The sequence below is a fragment of the Pteropus medius genome, unplaced genomic scaffold, assembly GCF_902729225.1.
Source record: "Pteropus medius unplaced genomic scaffold, Ma_sr-lr_union100, whole genome shotgun sequence".
Lineage (NCBI taxonomy): Eukaryota > Metazoa > Chordata > Mammalia > Chiroptera > Pteropodidae > Pteropus > Pteropus medius.
In genome coordinates, this window is record NW_024353787.1 from 316144 (window position 1) to 336784 (window position 20641).

At 47.9% G+C, this 20641-nt stretch overlaps 1 protein-coding gene across 1 annotated transcript in view; it reads right to left on the reverse strand.

Annotated features, from left to right (window-relative positions):
- Positions 1–12887, reverse strand: part of MACF1 (microtubule actin crosslinking factor 1) — a 297622-nt gene extending 284735 nt beyond the window's left edge. The window contains 1 exon segment of the mRNA XM_039850987.1: positions 12668–12887. Coding sequence (XP_039706921.1) covers positions 12668–12887 — 220 coding nt within the window.
- Positions 12888–20641: the final 7754 nt, after the last annotated feature.

A 20641-nucleotide genomic window follows, 5' to 3' on the forward strand; every position in this document is an offset into this window, starting at 1 on the left:
CCGGCCGCCGCTGCGGGGAGACCCCGGGGCCGACTCCACGGGGTGGGCGGAAAGCCGCATTCAGCGTTGACCTCCACCCAGACCTGGGACAAAGGAGGGAGCCCCCTGGCTGGAGCGCAACCGAGCTGGGCCTGTGCAGCTACTGGAGAAGGACCTAGAGAAACAGAAGGGAAGGGAGAGAGCAGAAGATCTAGATGCCTGAGATCCCAGGGCTAGACAGGGTCAGAATGAGGACAAGGGCAAGACCCACACAGGCTGCAGTGTGAGGCCGAAGGGAACACCGAGACCACAAAGAATCTCAGGAACAAAGGGTTTCCAGAAACGGAAGAAAATGAACTCATAAATGAGAAGGCAGACCAAGCACCATGAAGTAAACCAGGCCAAGGAAGAAGAGCCAGAGGCTGAGAAATGACAACTCAGAGAGGAATGAAAACAGGATTCTAACTGCACCATGGGTGAATCGGAGCAGAGACCCAACAGGATTATTACACTGTGACAGCCATTCGAACAGACTTAGATCAAAAGGGAGAAATGTGGGAACCTGAGATTGAACCAGGACTGTTAAGGAACAAAGAAATGGATTCTGGAGACTTAACTGGTCGGGGAAGAAGGAAAGAGAATGATCCTCTCTACCAGGGAGGGAAAAAAAAACGTAAAGAAAGGAAACTGGCAAATATGGGTAGAGATTTATGTGGGACCATTTTGAGGAGGGCGTTCCCAACATCTTCTGATCCTCCATTCAGCTGTGTATCCTTCAATCCCAACATTCTTAAGATTGTGTTACGGCCAAGAACTGTGAATGAGGAATTTGGGTAAATGCAGGTGATCTTTGTGCCCACATCTACCCCCAGCCAGCCAACATCATCTTCAGCTTCATCAAGTCTGTTAACTCGATTTTTCTAGGGGTGGAGAGGTGGTTGTGGGTAAAAAGTTAGGCTGGCTGATCTCACAATAACAGCACAGTAACAAGTAAAAAAAGAATTCATGCGACATTGAGCAGCCAAAATTGAGACTTGGGCTTCCATTATAATTCCCATTCTCTAGCTTTTCAGAGAGCAGCTTCTTACCCTAGGGGGCAGGGCCTGCATCTTTGTACACTATGAGTAGTGCCAAGTATTTGGTCAATGCTCAGCACATTAATAACAAGAAGAAATGATGCTTTTCACTAATAGGCGTACACTGGTTGTTTCCACATCACGCCATGATCAGAAATCGGGTGAGCAAGTCATTAATCATAAATTTTTCCATCAAGTTTTGCTGGCCTGCTCAAGTTCTAGGCATAGAGATCTTTAGGGAAGGGACTACAAGAAGAGAGACAGGGAGGTTCTTGGACAAATGCTCATTTCCTCCCAGTTTAGTCCTTTGTGCTTAAAAAAAGCTAGTTCACAGTTTGGTGTCAGCTGCTAATGAGCTCAGTTGAAGAAAAGGAGGTGAATAAGCTTGAGGTTTATTCTTTTTTAAAATAAATAAAAGGCTCTTAGTAGAAAATGCAGGATGAAGGAGTTGGTGATTGATGGCATAAGCACATTTTTCGTAAACAGCAGAGAATATAGAAATGCTAACTCTGGGGATCTTGACTGTGTCAGTGCTGAGTCATCTGCATTTCCCATATTATTTTATGTCAGTAGGGCTAAGAAGGCCCAGAAATATTCTTACATGCACCTCCACCCTCACCCCCGAATAGACATCTGCCTCCTCATTTTTATTACAATAAATAGAAAATCCCCTCCGTCCCCTCCTGGCACTGCTACATGCGCCACTTTGTGAGCAGATCCCTTAAGAATTGTAACTGAGACTCACCAAAGGTGAGGAAAGACAGGGCAAGAAGGGAAAGAGAGTCTGTTCTGGGAATCAGGCTTTGTTGAAGGCTTGAGAGGTTTGGGGGGCGAGGGCAAGGTGTTGAGATTCCTCTTACAAAACATGGTAATCAAGGAAGAAAGTTCTGGTTTGGGTTGTGGCTAGGGGACTTCTCAGACCCAAGTAGCTTCTCAGACTCAAGATTTGCATTTAAAAGCTCCCATGAGATTTTGAAGTAAAGCATTCTTCTAATGAATGGAAAGGGGGAAGTCCACATGTTTGGCTGATGTTCCTGTTTTATTCAGAGAAAATTTTACAAGGATAGAGGAACAAAGCAACTTCTGGGGGGATGGGAAGAAGGAAGCCTAGGAAGGGAAGGTTTTTTATTTTTTCCAAGAAACAGTCTAAATTTATAGCCTGACCACACAATTGGGACAGCTCTGAGGCTTTCTTCTCTTGGTCTATGATTTTCCTTTGCTCCTGATGGTGAGACTGCTGTTGCATTTCTAAGGCGCCTGCAATGGAGGAGAGCAGAAGGAGGCTCATGTACTCGGAAGGGCATCTAGTGGGAGGAAAGGGTAATACAAGTAAATAAAGCCCTATTTTTTTTTTTTTTGGTTGGGGGAGTGTCCTCCCCTCTTAAGCCTCTCAAGTGCGTTCTCCCCAAGGCCCAGCTACTTTCAACTTCTTTCAGCTCCTCAAACATGCTCTCTCACCTCAGAGCCTTCCCTCCTACTTTTCTCCCAAGCTGTAATCCTTCACTGCTCTCTTTTGACCTGGCTCATTCCAACTCTTGCCTCTGCTGAAACTCCAGCAGGGAAGCCTGCCTTGATCCCCAGGTTTAGTAGGTCCTACCCGCTATACTCCCCTTTGGTAATATCCTCCAACCTTGAAGTTATAGTTTGTGTTTTTCTTTCTTTCTTTCTTTTTTTTAATGCCTGTAATATTTATTTAAATATTTGTTTAAAAGTTTGATTATATTCATGAATGAGTGAACCAGATGACCCTCAAATACTCAGCTGCCTGTGGCTTCTGACTAAGCTAGAGGGCCAGGGTATTTAAGAAGAAAGTATGCTTATCTCTCACGACATTGCCTATTTGTGCCTGGCATTCAAAGTCCTCCATATTTCGACATCTACCTTCCTTTACGAGCTTATCTCCCATGATACCCTTATGTGCAGCATTTTCTATAATCAAACTCTAAGCCTTTGCTTGGAATGAACTCCATCCCCCAACTCCACCTACTGAAATCCTACCCATCTTGAAAGCTCATCCTACATGACTTGAAGTTACTTTTAATCAACCCAGGTAGAAGAGGCTCTTCTCAAAATCCCAACCACATTTTCTTTCCGCCATTCCTGGAGCCGCCACATATGTGCATCACTGTGTCTGCGTCATTGCCTCCTTAACCTCCTGGTCCTTAAGTTCTTTGAAGCAGAGACATCTATTTCATCTTTCTTCATTATATATAGGGCCTAACACAATGCTTTGCACCTAGTAGATGTTCAATAAATATGTGCTGAAGACATGAACATCTCACTGGAGACATATGGGGGTGAGGGATGTGGGCTAGATCTATGATTCAAGACAATTGAGAACTCAATTCAGTGTCTACTCAATGGCCAAGAGCTGAGGGCACTTCATGTGCAGAGACAAAAGAAGGAAGTGCAAAATTATTTCTCCTTTTACTACTACTCCTCATCCAACCTCTAGAAGGCTTACTTCCAGCACATCTTCAGCTTGGCTTATGCTGCATTATTTTACGTTTTACATTAATTGATGCTTTATAAATAAATTCTTTGCTAGTAGGGTGCGTGTGTGTGTGTGTTCATTCTGTCTGTTCCTCCTTGCAGGGATAGGCTGTTTCCTGTGCCTTTTACATTACTCAACAGTAACCAGAACCAAACACAAGGGGCTGCCCCAAGCCCTATCCTTTGGCCAGCTTTTGGAAGAAAATCGTCTAGTCCTAGACTCTGGAGACCTGTCTCAAGCCCCAGGCCCACCAACCTTTCAGACACCTGAGCTTTGGCCATCCCAACCAAAACTCTCTTTCTGCCCAGCTGCTAGAAACTAAGCTTTGCCTCAAGTTCCCAAATTTGTTCTGGGGTAGGAAGTCTTTGCCCACTTTCATGCTGCCCTCTTCTGTTCAGAAAGTGCAACATCATTAATTTAAGGGGCCTGAATGGTGCCAGCCACCCAGGAAGACAGGATCTCTGCCACCCAGCAGCCCGGCACCCCATTACCATAGCAACCCTCAAAATGGTTACTCAGCCATCTGGGTTACCATAGCAACCGGCCAAGTCTCCCCACCTCAGCCTCTCCCTAAGCCTTTTCCCCTGGCTTGTCAGAGCCAATGCTAAAGAATCTCAGGTCCTTGCTGGAGGAAATGAGCAGAGACTGGACCCCTGCTAGGCAGCTGTCCCCAAGAGGCGTGGAATGCCTCACCAGCTAGGGGCTTGGAAGCACAGTGGAGATAATGGGTGTTAAGGCACTCTGTGAACCTTGAAGTGTAGCGCAGATGTTAGCTATTATTAAACTACTGTTCCTTGTAATGGGGGAGGCAGTTGGGTTGCCCTAGGCGGAGATTGTGCCATTCCCAGCTTGCCCCTTACTGACTGGGAGACCCTGAGCAAGTTACCGAACTCTCCAGGTTTCTGTGTACTGTAGCACATCTGCCTTCTAAAATTGTTTTGATGATTAGGTCAAATAAAGCATGTAAGATGCTAAGCACAAAGCCTGGCACTTGGAACATATCAATAGTAGCTAGAAAAGGTATTGGACCCTCTGTGAATAAAACCTCTGGGCATGTTTCTTGATTCTCTGGAGAGAATCAGGCTAAAGTGAGCCCTGCTCACTCAACCATACCCAATCTCCCTTCATGCTCTGGGGCAGGGGAGGGTCTCATCCAGTGTGACTCCTTACCTATGAAGCTCCTCTCCACTTGAAAGTCCAAATATCTCCCCATCAATACTGCCTCAGGATGGACACCTCTACAGGGGCAGTGACGGGAGGCAAACTTCTACAGAGGTGGTGACAGGCAGTACAAATCCTGAAAAGGCTCTAGAGAAGTGGTGGCTGCTGCTGTTGATTGATGTTGTTGTCACATGGGACAGTTTACCAGCATTAGGTCAGGCCTAGAGCACAGGCTTCTCTTATAAGGCTAGAAATTCTATGATTTTAAAGACTTCAACCCTATTGCGTCTCAGCTTCAGTCTCTCAAGACTGAATCATCAAAATCCATTTTCAGAGTACTTTCCTCAATTCCTCTGGCAGGGTCCCAGTTCAAACCCAGGATCCAGCCTAGCTCTGACCCTGCTCACACTCTAACTCTCTATGTTCTGGAAGGACTGGAGAATCAGACAAGCAACACTGGAAGGGACACGCTTCCCCTGGGGTCCTTGCATTTAGGAGTGGACTCTCATGATGCCTCTGCAACATGGGTCAAGTGGGACTGGTTACAGTCTTCTGATACGGCTGCTGAGTAGATAAACCAATATATTTACTACTGGGCAAAAAGTGGTATAGTAGTTTAAAAGTTTGGGAGGTACAAGTATGTGAGCACTGGAACTTTCGTCTATATAACTGGGGAGGCAGGAGTGGGGTGTGTGAATGAAATAAGATTGCCATGAATTGATAATCCTTGAATCTGGGTGATGGTGGTTCATTACACTATTCTCATTACTTCAGTATATGTCTGAAATGTTCTGAAGAATGCGAGGGATTTTGAATTAGGCCAACTTGAGCCACAGCAGTGAAGAACTCCAAAGGGCATACTGCACATGTTGTGTTCCAGGGGGCGCCCTGCACAGTCAGCATTGCTGACCTCCAGCTCTACGCTCTGCTTGCTGTATGATCACAGACAAGTCCCCTAACTTTTCTCCTTTGTAAAAAGAGAGAATAGCAACAACTTCCCAGGGTTTTCGAGGATTACATGATATGTGTAAAATACGTCTGGCACACATCTAGGACCCAACACACAGCTTTTCCAGCTATTATTTACAAGGGGATCCCAGCTGGCATCAGCTCACAGGAGCTCCTGGACTGACTCCAGAGTTCAACTCCCCAAACCACCCTCTGGATTCTTTAATTCTTAACTTCCACCAGCTGTTCTCTCTTCATTTCCCTTCGTTCCTTTCTACTGAGGCCAAAGAAAGGAGAGCAAGAATAGAAATAAGCCAACAGGGATATACCCTCTCTCTTCAGGTTGTTCTAGTAAATCTCTATTTTTCCCCCAAGTCCAAATCAAATGCTACCCTGCTCTATTCTAGGAGTGAGGGCAAGGAGTAGGGAGAAGCCCTTATTCATAACTTCCTAATAACTCTCTTTGGGTTTGCAGTGTACATAGCTCATGCCTCATTCTAGCTGCCTTCATAGAAGGGAGCTGGGTTCTGAAGCCCAGTCTGAGCCTAGCACAAAGAAGTCATAGAAATAATATTTGTTAAATGAGCAAGTACATAATCAGTGAATATGCAAAGGGATGAATCAATACATTCATCAATTAGTGAACAAGTATATGAGTGAATGAATGATATTAATGAGAATAGTTAATATAAACCAAGAGCTGGCTGCATAGCAGGCACTGGGCCAACTGCCTTACTCCTACTGCCTTGTTTAATCCACCCTATAAGACTCTGCACTCTTGGTCCCCTGTTTTAACCATGAGAAAGTGAGGCTCAGTGAGGTTAGTAACTTCTCAAGGTCACCTAACTGGCCAGTGAAGGAACCGGTACTCTAACTGACTCCCAAAGCCATTCCCTTGAGTGAATGAATAGAAGAGTGAGCAAACAAGGAAATTAATAAAGGAAGGAAGAGGGAAGAACAGGGCCAGAGACACACCCCCTGAGGCTCCAGGAAGAATCCTCCCCTTGACCACAAGGCAAAAGCCTGGTACCTTCTGGGGGAGAGGTGAGGCACAGAAATTTCAGCTCATAATCACTTTCCAAGTTACAGGGGCTCCCAGACCTTCTCTGCAGAAGCATCCAAAGTCCAGGAGGAGATTCCAGCCAGGTGCACCAGTTCTGCTATTGCAGGAGAGCCAAGGCAGAGCCAGGAAGCTGGCCAGCTTCTACCTGACAGGTGGCAACAGGCAGACCCAGGGCCAAGTCACAGCAGGTCCTAGCCACAGTAACTGGCCAGGCTCAGGACAGCACTTTGCTGATGATGGGTTATTAATACTCACACCCAGGTATATTCACAGACTTTTCTCCAGGGGAAAGACTGCTGAAATAAAAGACAAATGCAGCCATAGATCCTGCTGCATTGTCAGCTCCTCTGGTGGCATCTAATCTCAAATCCTATGGGATAGAAATGGCAGCCTTTCACCACCACCAAATTAACCAGTCCTTCGTCCACATTCCTAACCATAGTCCTTGGCTACTCCAGAACAGAAAGGCATGTCAGACTGCCATTCCAAACCTTTTTCCTTGTCACCTGAGCAGTCACTAAAAAAGCATGATGGTTCACCTCCAGCATAAACACAATGCTTTGCAATGCCGCAAACACCTTCCCTCACCAGCTGGGGTCCCAGAGGGACCCTGAGCTCGGAGAAAAGACAGCTTGGCTGTCTTTTCTGCTGCCTGCACAGAATTCTGCCCACATGATCATTTTCCATCCCTCCAGCTACTGTGACCCAGATTTACTTTCAAAGAGCAGGGGGTGAGCTGGTGGTGTGTAGCTACAATTCATTCTGCCCCACTTTCAGGAAACTCTCCTGCTCATCTCTGCTACTGAAACCAAGCTCCAGGACAGGGCCAGGGACTCTGAGGACACTGCCAGGAAGAAGTAGACAAGCTGAGGAGGAGGGAGCCTCCCTGGGTGCAAAACTTGAAAAGCTTCAAGGCAAGGAAGGTTGTCTGTTCAGGAGTAAGAGTTCTCAATACAATTGTTTTTAGGGCCAATTTCCCACCCCTGTATTCCCTTCTCCTCACCATGGCTTGGCCAGGAAAATACCACTTCCATATGCTCTCTGACAAAGCTCTAGAGTGAACAAAAGAAAGGGATGGATCTAAGAGGCCTAAAGCCCGTTCCTTGCTTGCCTGGAAAATTGCTACCTTTCTAGAGTCTCCACCCCCTCTTTTAGTTACCCAGGGAAGTTACAAGAATGACGCTGCTAGCGCAGTAACAGGCATGTGAACTTGTGTTTGTCAAGCACATTCTGATTCTCACTCAATGATCATTTGAAGCGGATATCATCATCTCCCTTTTACAGATAAGGAAACTGAGGCTTTAAAAGGTAATGTTGTTTGTCCAAGTTTTCTAACTCTAGATCCAGTTGTCTCCACGGTACCTTGCTCATAGCTGGAGCTAAACCCATTTTTTAAATTGAATGAATGAATGAAAGAATGAAAGAGTGAGTGAGTGAGTGAGTGAGTGAGTGAGTAAACAAGCACAGAAGTGCCTTCCAAGAGCTTCTATCCTGGAGGACAAACACATGGGCACAGAAGGGTAGGCTCCTTCCTCTGACCTGACCCAGGTAATCAAAGCTGCCTACCCCAGGGCAGGCCCTGGAGTGATTCCAGCAGCTGAGCTTAGGCTCTGAGACTAGGAGAAAACACTGGCATCTGGGCTACATTTAACCATCCTCACTGAGCCTCTAGATTCTAGAGCCCACACTCAGAGATCCTGGGGCAACACTAGGAAAGGTAAGATGGACTCCTGACTACAGTGAACACCAGGGTAAGATAGACTCCTGACTACAATGAGCGCCAGATCTGGTGGGGCAAATGTGCTTATAAACAATGAACTTTAATATAAGACCAAGTGAAACAAGGGTTGGGTAGAGATATAACTGCCACCTGACTAGAGAGATCAAGGAAGGCTTCCTGTGGGAGGCAACACTGGAGCAGATGTTGGGGATAATGATTTCACCAGTACCTGCTGAGAGGCTCCCAAGAATGAATTCTATAGCTATTATCTACTGGTTAAATAGGAGCCAGTCCTTAGCCCTGAGTCACTGTGCCCCCTCTTTCATAATACACACAGGAATGTAATTATTTTTTCCCTCTGTCCTCTCAACTCGACTGAGTTCCATGAAGAGGGGACCATGAGTTCCATGAAGAGGGGACCATATCTTCAGCCATCTTTGAATATCAATGCCAAGAACAGGGATGCTAGAATGGATGAATACCTGATTGATAGGTGGATGATGAATTCCTCCAGCACCCAGTCCATCCCTGAGCCAAAAGTGATTCCCTCTTCCAGACACTTTACTGCCATCTGCAGGAAACTTGTCATAATAAATACACAAATCTACAATGACAAGTATGAATGGCTCCCCCTAGAGTCATGCAGTATATAGCCATGTGACATGTCCTGTACCTCGTTTTTCCCCACTTCCCACAAGCCCTGAGCGATACAGCCTTCTTTCTTTCCTCCTTTTCAACCCCTGTGGGGTTGAACTCCTTGTTAGAGTAACTTCCCCATCTCCCCAATTTCTTGTTGCCTCCTACCAATAAATTATTCACCCATGACAGAGCCAGAGGGGAAGAGATCTTTGTCTCTGCCTTTTGCTATAGGCCAGGATCTTAAAGTCTCTCCCAGAAGTGACCAGAAGGTCACTTGGATGAATCTGGAGGCCAAGTCAGCTATTTAGATTGTCACCTTCAGAAGATTCAGGCTGGCCTGGTGGTCAGGTATTACCTAAGGAAATGTAAACAGCAATATACCTGGAGTTAGAATGTCTGGGTCCGCCAGTCCTGTGTGACTACAGATGAGTCTCTTAAACCTTCTGGGCTTCAAACCCTAACACGTGTCCTAACACACGTAGTTATTATGAAATCTCTATGTAAACCATAACACCGATCAACAAAAACAAAGCATTCACATTGATGACTATTGTTACATTTCAGTGTGGCTGGGCTTAGAGAGTTGAGAATAGGGCTGGCAAAGAAGAGGGTAAATGGAGGGAAAGGATGAGGATGGGAAGACTCATGTTACAGCATGCATGGAGCCCCTAGAACTTCTTTTGACTTTGTAGAATGAGATCAGCAGTTTTCTCAGCCCTGACACGTCTTTCCCCTCTGACATGTGTGATCAGCAGGGGTTCACCATCAGGCGACTCAAGCCCTGAGACGAGCTCAGGACACCAATGGGGCCAGGGAAGGGGGAGGTCTCTGTAACTGCTGAGACTGATTCAGACACCCCCACTTGGCTTCCTAACCCAGAACTATAGGGAGGAGAAAACTGCAGAGGCCATAGCTACATTCCTGTGTAAGACTGACTTCATTTCCTCCCAGAAAGAAATTTCTAGCTTCTGAGAGCCTCAGAGCATAGAGGGTCTCCCAGAACTGTCCCTCCTGCACCTCACAGGAAAGAATCCCTGCAGAGTAAGGCTGCCTTGTTAATTACCCTGCTAGAGCCCCCACCACGTTCTAAAATCACAGGAAGATTGCAGCCAGGCCCTGAAGTAGCAGTCCCGCCTCCTCTGCTGCCTCTCTTCTCTCCTGCTCAGGAAACACGCCCAATTGCAGTGCACAAGTTATTTTTAACCATGGCAGCCTCCCCATTTTCAGCCTCTCTGGCCCAGCCCCCTCCTCAAGACAGTCATTGGCAGTGTCAGGATATAAAGAAGATCAGTATGGATGCCTGAAACACAGCAAAGCACCCGCCGCCCCTTTGCTCAGTGTTGCTCAGGCACTCCCTGGGGATTAAACCTTCTTGAGTCCACTCCTGTTCTAGACTCAGAATGTTCAACAGCAGGTAAATCATCCCGTGGGGCTCCTTGGAGAAGGCTGGAAGGGCAAATGATCATAAAGGGACCTATAAGTGTGCATGCCTGATGGTGGGGGTGAGGGTGAGGGCGGTGTAGCTAGAGGGCATAAGGAAGGGAGGAGGCCTCCACGCTGCTACCTTCAGGAGACTGAGGAGTTTGTGAGTCCAGAGGCTCCTCAGTTGTGGCCCTTCAAGGCTGGAGACTAGTAAAGTCCTTCCTGCACCCAAATGACATCTCTGAGAACTCTATTCACCAGTTGATGCCACAGGCCCAAAGATCTTGAGATGAACCAGAGTCCTTCTTCCGAGAGCTCCCTATTGCCCAACAGAAAGAGTTCGAATTCTCCAGCCCATCTTCCAGGTCTCCTCCCTTGCAGCTCACTTCCTCTAAAATACTTTCCTGATTACCGGAGCCTACAGAACCCTCTCCCTGTCTAGCTTGCCATTACAGCCCACTGCCTGTTCCTGGATTACAATCTGTCACATATTGTCCTCTAAACACTCCTTGCATCCATTCAGTCATTCAGTGTTGATTGATCTCCAACATGCACAAGGTCCTGTGCAAGTAGCTGGGGGTTAAAACATAAACAAGACACAGTCCTGAGGGAGTGACAGGCACCCTGTGGGATAACTGCTATATTGTACAAGGGAACACAGAGGAGAGAAAAGTATGAATACAAGAGTGGAGGAGGGAGCTTTGGATACCACTGGAGCATTAGGGACAGAGGAGGCGGCACTTAAAGGAGGAGGCGGGGTTCCCAGCACCTTGCAGAGAAATTAAAGCACAAAGGTCTAATCCTGCAAGATGTACGGTTCTGGGCTCAAGGTACAGTTAAATGTGGTAGGGTGCTTGTGGGTACAAGGTGAAGCTGAAGAGGTAAGCTGGGGCCTGATTTTACTGGATCTTTATGAGGTAGCCTTTATTCCACAGGCAATGATGAGGCAAAGAGGGTTTAGAAGCAGCTGAGTAACAGGATGGGGTTTGCATTTTAGAACAAAATACTGTGTTAGTCATGTGGAAGGAGGGCAAGTCTGGAAGGAGAACTGTTAGATGGTGGGTGGAAGGTCCAGGTGAGAGATAATAAAGTGAAGGGGGTAGGGGGGGCAGGATGCATTATTTGAGAGACACAAAAGCCCTAGCGACAGAGGCCTTGGTGATGGATTGAAAGTGGGTGATGTCACTGAATTAGCTGCAGGCACTGCTCTATCTTTCTGTCTGCACTCTGGCACCAGCACCTGCTGAGATGCTGAGCACAACCCATGGAGGCAGCTCTGGATGCCTTTGGTGGGAGCAGCAGAGAGAGCACTTCACAAAGTTCCCCTCCCTGAGCCAAAAACTGTGCTGAGAGCTTTACCTCCATTTTCTAATGCTCAAGGCAGCCCTACACAGAAAGCATTTTTAAGATGGGGAAAGTGAGGCTCGGCCAAGATAAGAGACTTGCTCAGAGCCACACAGCTGGTCAGGGGCAGGGCCACAATCCAGCCCCTCACCTCTCTGACTCCAAAACCTATGCTTGTAACCACTGCACTGCCCTGCTTCGCTGCTTGATGAAGAAGTGGGCAACTCCCACCACAGGAGGAGGCAGCCCCAGCCCTCGCACTAAGGCCAGGCTAAGCATGTACCACACCTTTTGAGGGCAATGTGAGTGAAACTGCCCTCTCCAAGGACTTTATCCCAGGAAATAACATAAGTCAAGTGTTATTATTCATAAAGATGTTCACTGCAGCACTATTATGGTGAGAAGGTGAAAATGAGTAGGATTTTTAAAATCATAAAATATTACACAGCCTTTAAAATGTTAACTATAAGCCTAAGGTGTAATATGGAAAATTTTTTTGATATAAAAGTCAGATCCTGAATGGTACATAAGCCACAAAAGCAACTGCATGGAACACATAACTGCGTGGGGACAAAGGCAGGGAAAAAGTTGTGAAAATGAAAACAGGTCTCATGTTAGCATAGACAAATTAGGGTGGTAAATTTTCCTCTTTCAAGTTCTGCTTTAATGTTACTTCATCATCTTTCCAATAGTCAACATAATAAATCTAATTCATAGAGCCCTGGGTTGGACCTCTCCCCTGCTCACCTAGCCAGTGCACACTGGCCCATTCTCTCCTCCAGCCTAAGGCACCCAGCTCACTCAGGGCCTCCCTCTCTTACCAGCAACTCTGACCACAGCACGTTCTGCAGGGTCCAGCACCGAATCCTGGCTTTTCCGCTTTTTCTGCTCATGTAGTGGTAGGTTCCAGGGTAAAGTGTCCCCTGGGGGACAGGGAGACAGGCTCCCTGACCGCTCACTCCTGTAAGACCGTTCACTCCGACACGACCGCTCACTCCGGCATGACCGCTCACTGAGCGTTTCTTCATCCGAGGAAGACATGGCCCAGGTGGGGACTGCAGCAGGAGGGCCTAGGGGCCCAGGGAGAAGTGATCTGGAGGAGAGAGGAGTGCATGTGAACATACTGAAGGGGTCGCATAAGGAACCCTGGGACTTGGGAGGCAGGGGTTCTAGTCTTGGTTCTGCCATTGATTTCATCTCTTTACCTCTCTGAACCTCAGTTTCTTCATCTGGAAAATGGGATAATGATAATACATGACAAAACTAAATCACAGGGTTTGGGGGAAATCATATGAGGTAATATATGTGAAGATCTCTAAAAATCTTAAAACACTGTAAAAGTTAGCTCTTATTACTAATAATTGCCGTGATTCTTAATTGGTACATTCATTTGAAGGATTAAGTTTATAGGTCCCATAGACAGAAAGATGAAGATTCAAATTCTATCCCACTATTTACTAGCTGTGTGACCCTAGGGAAGCCATTTAACCTCATTGAGCCTCAGCATCCTCATCTATAAAATGGGGGTGATGATAGCACTTAACCTGACAGGTTTGTTTACAAGGAATAAATGAGATCCTGCAGGTAAAACACTTAACGGTACCCAGTGTCCAATAAGCACTTAATAAACAGCATCTATTATTACATTCCTGTTCTACTTACCTCCCAGGAATGTTATAAGGATAAAATAGGGCAACAGATGGGAAGTAGTTTCAAAAAGCTAAAGCATGATCTCAATGGAAGTCATGAAACAAAGCATAAACTAGAAGAGGTAGAAATTCTTTATTTCTCTCATTCTGTCTCTGGCAGATATATTAGAAAAAGTTCTAAACATAAAGCAAGACAGACCAGAGTATAAATTCTGGTTTGGCCACTTACAATTGGTGTGATCTGGGGCAAGTCACTTAACCTCTCTGAGACTCAGTTTCCTCATCTGCAAAATGGGGGTAATATTTCACCTTAGATGATGTTTTAAGAACATAGTGAAATGCAAATGTAAAACTGGCCAGTGCCATGCATGGCACACAACAAGCATTAGATAAAATGTCCATTTGCTTATTCCAAGAGCTGTAGGAATAAGTGGCACAGCATGGGTGGTGGGGGAGGTCAGCTTAGCTAGTGGAGCAATCTGAGTGGAAACAATCACTCTGGGGCCAGCTGGGCTCCACCAGCCAGACTGGGCAGCCTTCCCTCAGCCAGGCCAAGCTTACTTCCCAGAACCATCTGCTACGTATGGCCCACCACCCCAACAGCCCCATTGGAGCCTGGATAGTGCATGCCTTCAGCTACCAGCCTCCAGGAAGATTCCATCCCACGTTCAGCCCAATTAACCAGCTCTCACTGTAGCTCTAGGGTCCAGGGAGGGCAGGAGACCGCTGAGTTTCTCTTATGGAAAACACCTGCACACAGAGCTGTATGGAGACAGTGAGGTGGCCTAAATGACTAGACACCATGGGTCTCTGGGCACAGCTCCTCCCGGACTCTGGGAATCTCAGCCCCGAGGCAGCAAAGGGCAGAGCCAGCCTCCTGGGTCATTGGCAGATCTCTACCATAGGCACGAAATGGAAACAGATAACAAAAGAAACATCACACTGTGCAGGCAGCCTTGGGCAGACAGAACAGCCCTGACAGGGCACCTCCTGGCGAGCATTTGGGCCTCTTCCCGTGGAACATCAAAAAAGGACCAGGCCACAGAAGGCGGAAAGGAAGGAACCCATGTCCTGGCACAGCTTTACCTTTTATCCTAGCATTTATCCCCTCCCTTCAATTACCTTCTGGTGCAACCTCCCGCCTCTTATATGGCAGGTCAGCAGGTGCTGAAGTGACTGCCCCTACCCCGGGGAAATTCAGGCCGTGTTTCCAACCCTACCTTCAGCCCTGGGCAGGAAACGCCTCTCCTCCCAGACCACCTGCTTCATCCCAGAACCGCCTATTTCTCCCCAAGTCGCCCATTTTACTACAAAGGCCCGCTCATCCTAGGCGTTCTCCAGGAGAAACCGTCCCTCCCCGGCTATACTCGGGCCAGTCTTCCGACCCCCACAAACACCTGTTTGACCTCGGGGTTCTCACCCCACCCCTCGGTCACCTGAGTCACTCCATCAATTCCAGATTCACAGGAGCGCGCGCCCACGCCCCCAATCCACTCCGAAGGCCGCAGAACCGGTCCGCGACGGGTACCTCACCTGGAGCTTCCCAGTGTGGCCCTCCCACTGCCTCGCTCCCACCCTCTTCTCCACCGCGGAGGTAGGGGCGCGCCACGAGCCAGGGGCAACACGGGTGGGTCCGCGTGCCCGCCGCGCGCGGCTGACAAAGAGCGGGGCCGCGCCATGCGGACGCGCGACTGGGAACCCGGTGGACGCCGGGGCGAGCGGCCGAGACCTGAAGCCGGAAAGCGACCTAACATTCCCGGCCTTGCCCGCTCCCGCAGGTCTCTCTCCCCGCCCGGTTGGGCTCAGTGTCCCATTTTCTCGGAGAACGAGCCTCCCTTTGGCCCGGGCAGCGCCCGCCAAAGGAAAACCCCAGCTCCGTGCGCTCGGCACTGCCCGGCGCGAGCCGCCGGGGCTGCAGGTGCGAGGCCGGGACGGCCTCAACGCCCGCGCCTGTCAACCCGCCTTCCCGCTGCCGCTGGCCACCCGGGCTCGGGCGCGGCCGCCCTGCAGGATCAAGCACGCGCTCCACTGCCGCGGCGCACCCGATGCAATCAGACAGGAGCCTGCATCCAGCCCCGCGCCCCATGCCTTACCCTGGGAGCCGGAGGAAGGGAAGACCGGCCGACGGAAGCAGCAAAGGCGGCAGCGGTGGCGGGGCGCGCCCCAGGCTGGAGCGCAGCGGAGTCGAGGGGAGCCGCTCCCACAATGGCCGAGCTCAGGCGCCGAGCCCCCCGCCCCCCGCGCCCTAGCGGCAGCGGCTGAAGCCGAGCCGGCGCAGCCGCCCAACTCTCTCCCCCACCCCCGGCGCCGACACCGCCCCCCGCCCCCGATGCGCCTCCCCGCCCTGCCACCACCACCTGCGGCCGCAGCGCTCCCTCGGCGCCCCTGCCAGGCCGCTGCCTCTCGCCTGCTCTGTGCTGACCCCTCGTCCTCTTGATGCTCGAGAGCCCTATCTCTCGGTCTCTCCCCCGACAACTCCTCCCCTGCGGCCGCTGGTGTCTCCGGGCCAACTCACACTCCCGCATTCCCTGTCCTCTGCTCCCGCGCCCTCTCCGCCCCGGCCCCGCGGCCGCTCGCTGACCCTGGCCTGGCTCACCCGGCCCGCCCCCTTGAAGCTCCTCACCGCCGGCGCCCGAGTCGCTCTCCCAGGCTGCTGGGCTGTATCTCAGTCTGTTTTCCTGCCTGCCGCCTTTTTGCCCTAAACCCACATTCGGTCCCGACTCCTGGAGCTCCCGCTCGCACTCGGGGAGAGGCTCTCCGCCCGTCCACATACCCGCCTGGCTTCGGAAACTGATTGTAGGAGGGACCAGGAGGACCCATCTTCCCCGCAGGGTAAAGCGCAGAGGGGAACCGGGCCCCAGGAAGGAACGAAGATTTTTGTTTAGACAGCACCAGCCCCATTCAAAGCCTTGGAAGAGGCTTCATCCACTGTGAAAACATTTATTGACCTCTTCTGCGTGCTCTGCCTCGTAATACTGAAAATAAGAGCCAGGAGTGCCTTCAGTTCTCTCATAGCACAGATAAATGAATATGCCCACCGAAGAGAGGATATTTGCCTAAAGTCACCCCATTAGTAATCTGCATAGCAACAGCTACTATTTGAGCCTGCCTCTTGGGGACCTTGCCAGGTGTTTTACCTAGGTCATGTCATATCTAATCCTCACAACCTTGTTCGTTCATTCAACAAATATATACTGAACATCTACCACTTGCCAGGCCCTGTGCCTGGTGCTAAGGATACAATGATGAACAAGATGCATCTGGTCCCTGCCACTGACTCCACTGGGCTTAGCAGTAAAGATAGATAGAAATCATAATGCATCCCATGAGGTAGTATTACGATCTTCAATTTCTGGATGTAGAAAATGAGATTAGATGATTTACTCAGTCATCTAGGAAGAAAATAACCAACACAGGCCTGAAATCCGTGTCTTCAGACTTCATATCCTGTGTTCTTTTTTTCACTGTAACTGTTGGGAAAATGTGGGTTGGACCAACTTACAGAGGCTCTTGAATTTCAAACTAAGAAATTTAGTCTAAATTATATGGTTATGAGCAGCCAAGGAAAGTGGAAAGCAGAAGAGTGAAGGGTAACCCAAGGACAGGTACAAGGTGGGTGTGAATGGTTATGCCTGGAGACTACTGCAGTAGTCCCAGCAAATGTAATGAAGCTCTGATCCCAGGAAAGGACAGTGGGGGTGGGCAGGAATGATTTCCACTCTCTGACACCTTCTGTGTTTGCATTCATTCCCCCACATTAAATAAGAGAAAGGAACTACCATTTACTAAATTCCTACTAAGCACTAGGCAATGCCTTGGATATTTTGTGTATATTATCTGGTTAAATCCTCTTCATACTCCTGTGCAGTAGTACCCTTAATATCATCCTTTTACAAAGAAGGAAACAGAGACTTTGAGAAGTTAAATGACTTACTAAAGCCCATAATGCAAACTAGTGTTGAGGCTTGGTTTAAAGCCCAGGCCTGTCTCTAAATCTCATGCTATAATTGCCATTCTCACTGTCTGGAGCCAAGGCGAAGAACCCAAGTTCTTCGACTCAGCTAAGTGTTCCTTGGTCCACAGGTATCTCTGAGACTTCCAGAGAAAGGCCAGGGGTCTATAATTGTACCCTAAACCATACCTAGACATCACCCCACAGAAGCCTGCAGGGGCTCTGCCCAGGAGAATTCTATAGTCTGGTCGGAAAGTTCCTATGGGGGTGGGCTGAGAGACTTTGAGGCAGAAAGCTGAAGAGGCAATTAATGAATCATCCTCAGCTTAGAAATGAGTGCAAAAGCCCTTCCTTGGTAAGAGAGGAACATGGGCGCCAAGCAGGAAGACAAAATGAAATATAGCAAAAGAGTATGGAGCCTGGGTATGGAAGTGAGTCTCCACAGCTGTGGGGATCTGTGAGCAGGGCCAGCTGGGAGAGCTCTTGGGGAAGAGCTGTCAAATCACCCAGGAAGCCTGCAATCCCAGCCTCTCTGACTAGAGCGTTTCTAAATATTTCTCTCTTCTCCAACCTCAATGTCCTTCCCTAATCTGACCACCAGTCCTGTCCTGAATTATTCATGCTGTGGGCTGTGAGAAGGTGAAACTTCTGGAAGCTTCCGGACCTCAGGACTTAGGACATTCATTTGTGTTTCCCTTGAGCTCTAGCTCCAGCAGTGTTACCCTGGGATGGAGCTGCTAGTGAAATGTGCCAAGCTTTTTGCAGCTGGCAGCCACCCAGTAACCTTGGGCTACTGGGCTTAGATTCATTTTGGCAATCTTTTATTGAAGAATACTATGTGCTGGGGACAGTACTGGGTTTTGTCGGGAACACAGAAGTGAATCAGATCAAGTCTTCGCCCTTGAGGATTCACAGGATGATAGAGGGGGCAGGCACTTAAAAATTATTCCCTTCTACAATGTCCTCTGGGTCTTAGTGTTCCCCTCTACTGTCCCCCATTTCACCAACTGAAGGCCTCTGCTAATTCCCTCCAGAAGGTAGTGACTTTGGAACTAGGGAACCTTGCACCCAAACAATTGAGCAGAGTTCTCTCCTTGGAAGGATGCCGAAACTTCTTACCCATGTACATATTTGGAGTCGTGACTAGGCCCCCAGATTGCTGCTTTAGCCCCCAGCTTTCCAGTTGCATCAGGAGAATGACATTCTCTAACCCATCCTTTCAGCAAGCACTGATTCAGCATTGACTCAATGCCAAGTGTTGAGCTTTGTGCTGCTAGTTCAAAAATGCATCAGACAGATATGGCTCCTGTCCTCATGCTGCTCACAGTCTAGGTGGGGAGATAGATAAGCAAAAGGGCAATTATACTTCAGCTAATTCCTTCTGAGATGAGAAAAGTACAGAGTACCCTGGGAGAGAACACTGAAAGGAAAAGGGACACTTCCTAGAAGCCTGAGGCCAGGTAATTTTACCAGTCCTTTCACCCTTGTCTTTCTAGGTCCTTGCTTGAATGGAAACTTTCAGTCTTCTCTCTTCATGGAAAAGCTTTCTTCTTCCATATTGGCTTCTCCTTCCACTATCTTCCTCTATCCCAACCTGTTCCTCTGGACCATCTAGAATCAGACAGGTGTCCAATTGAAGGTGAAGGTGAGAGAAAAATGAGCATGGGTAGAGGCTGGAGCCCCCCTGTGAAGGTAAAGCTATCCAAACAAAGGAAATATCACAGAATCCCCAAACTGAGAAGGACCTTAAAGATTTCTAAACTCTGCCTAGAATATTTTTTCTCCCACCTTTCTCTGATTGATCCCTCCCATCTATACACTGATATCGTACAGATTTGTATACCATCTGAATCTCCATCTCTCATCTCTCTCCTCCTAATTCCAGACTCATATCCAACTGCCTCCTTAACATCCCCTCCCACCTGGATGTCTGATAGGCATCTCAAACTCAAATTGTCCCATATCTCTTGATATTTGTTCCCACCACTCACAAAACTTCCTCTCTCAGGCTTTGCCATCTTATAAAATGGCTCCACCACCCACCCATGCACTCAAGTCAAAGATCTAGTTGTTACTCTTGATTTTTCTTTCTCTCATTTCCCTCATCTCCATCAGCCCAATCTGACAAACTACCTCCATAATATATCCTGAATTCATCCACTTCTTCCACTTTTATATTACTACCTTAATCCATTGCTCACCTGGACAATTGCACTAGCCTTCTGAATGGTCTCCATGTTTCCACTCTTGCTTCCACCCCATTTCAACCCATGAAGCAGCCAAGAGTGAATCTTTTAAACCATAAGTCATGTCATGTCTCCTAACACACACTTCTAATTTTTCTCTTAGAATAATATACAAACTCCTTATAATGATCCATAATGCTCTGCACAATCTGGCCCTTGCTTAGACCTAACCTCAAGACTCCTTGGTTACTGGATTCCAACAAATCTGTTTCTATGAGTTTGGCTTTTTTTTTTTTTTTTCAGATTCCACATATAAGGATACCATGCAGATTTGTGGTCCTCCTCTGTTTGGCTTATCTCCCTTTACATATTGACCTCAAGTTTCATCCATGTTGTGGTAAACAGCAAAATTTTCTTCTTTCAAATGGCTGAATGATATTCTCTTGCATATATATACCGCGTCTTCTTTATCTGTTCATCTGTTGATGAACACCTAGGTTGTTTCCATATCTTGGTTATTGTGAATAAATGAGCATGGAAGTGAAGATATCTCTTTGATATCATGTTTTTATTTCTTTTGGATACATAACCAGGTATGGGATTGCTGGATCAGATAGTAGTTCTATTTTTAATTTTTTTGGAAACCTCCATACTATTTTCCATAGTGGCCGTACCAATTTACATTACCATCAGCAGTGCATAAAGGTTCCCTCTTCTCCACATCCTTGCCAACACTCTTTATCTCTTGTCTTTTTGATGATAACCATTCTAACATTTTAAATAGGGGAGGGACTTAATCCAGTATGCATTGTAGAAAAACTCACTTTGGGTGTTGTGAGAATAGACTACAAAGAGGCTAAATTGAGTGTGAGAAAGCCCCTGGTAAGTGCCAGTTAGAAGACATTTAAACGTTTCCTTGCAAGATTGAACAAAATCTTGGACAACAGTGATAGTGAAGATAGGGAGAAGTTCATAGCATGAAAGGTGCTTAGAAGAGCATCAATAGGA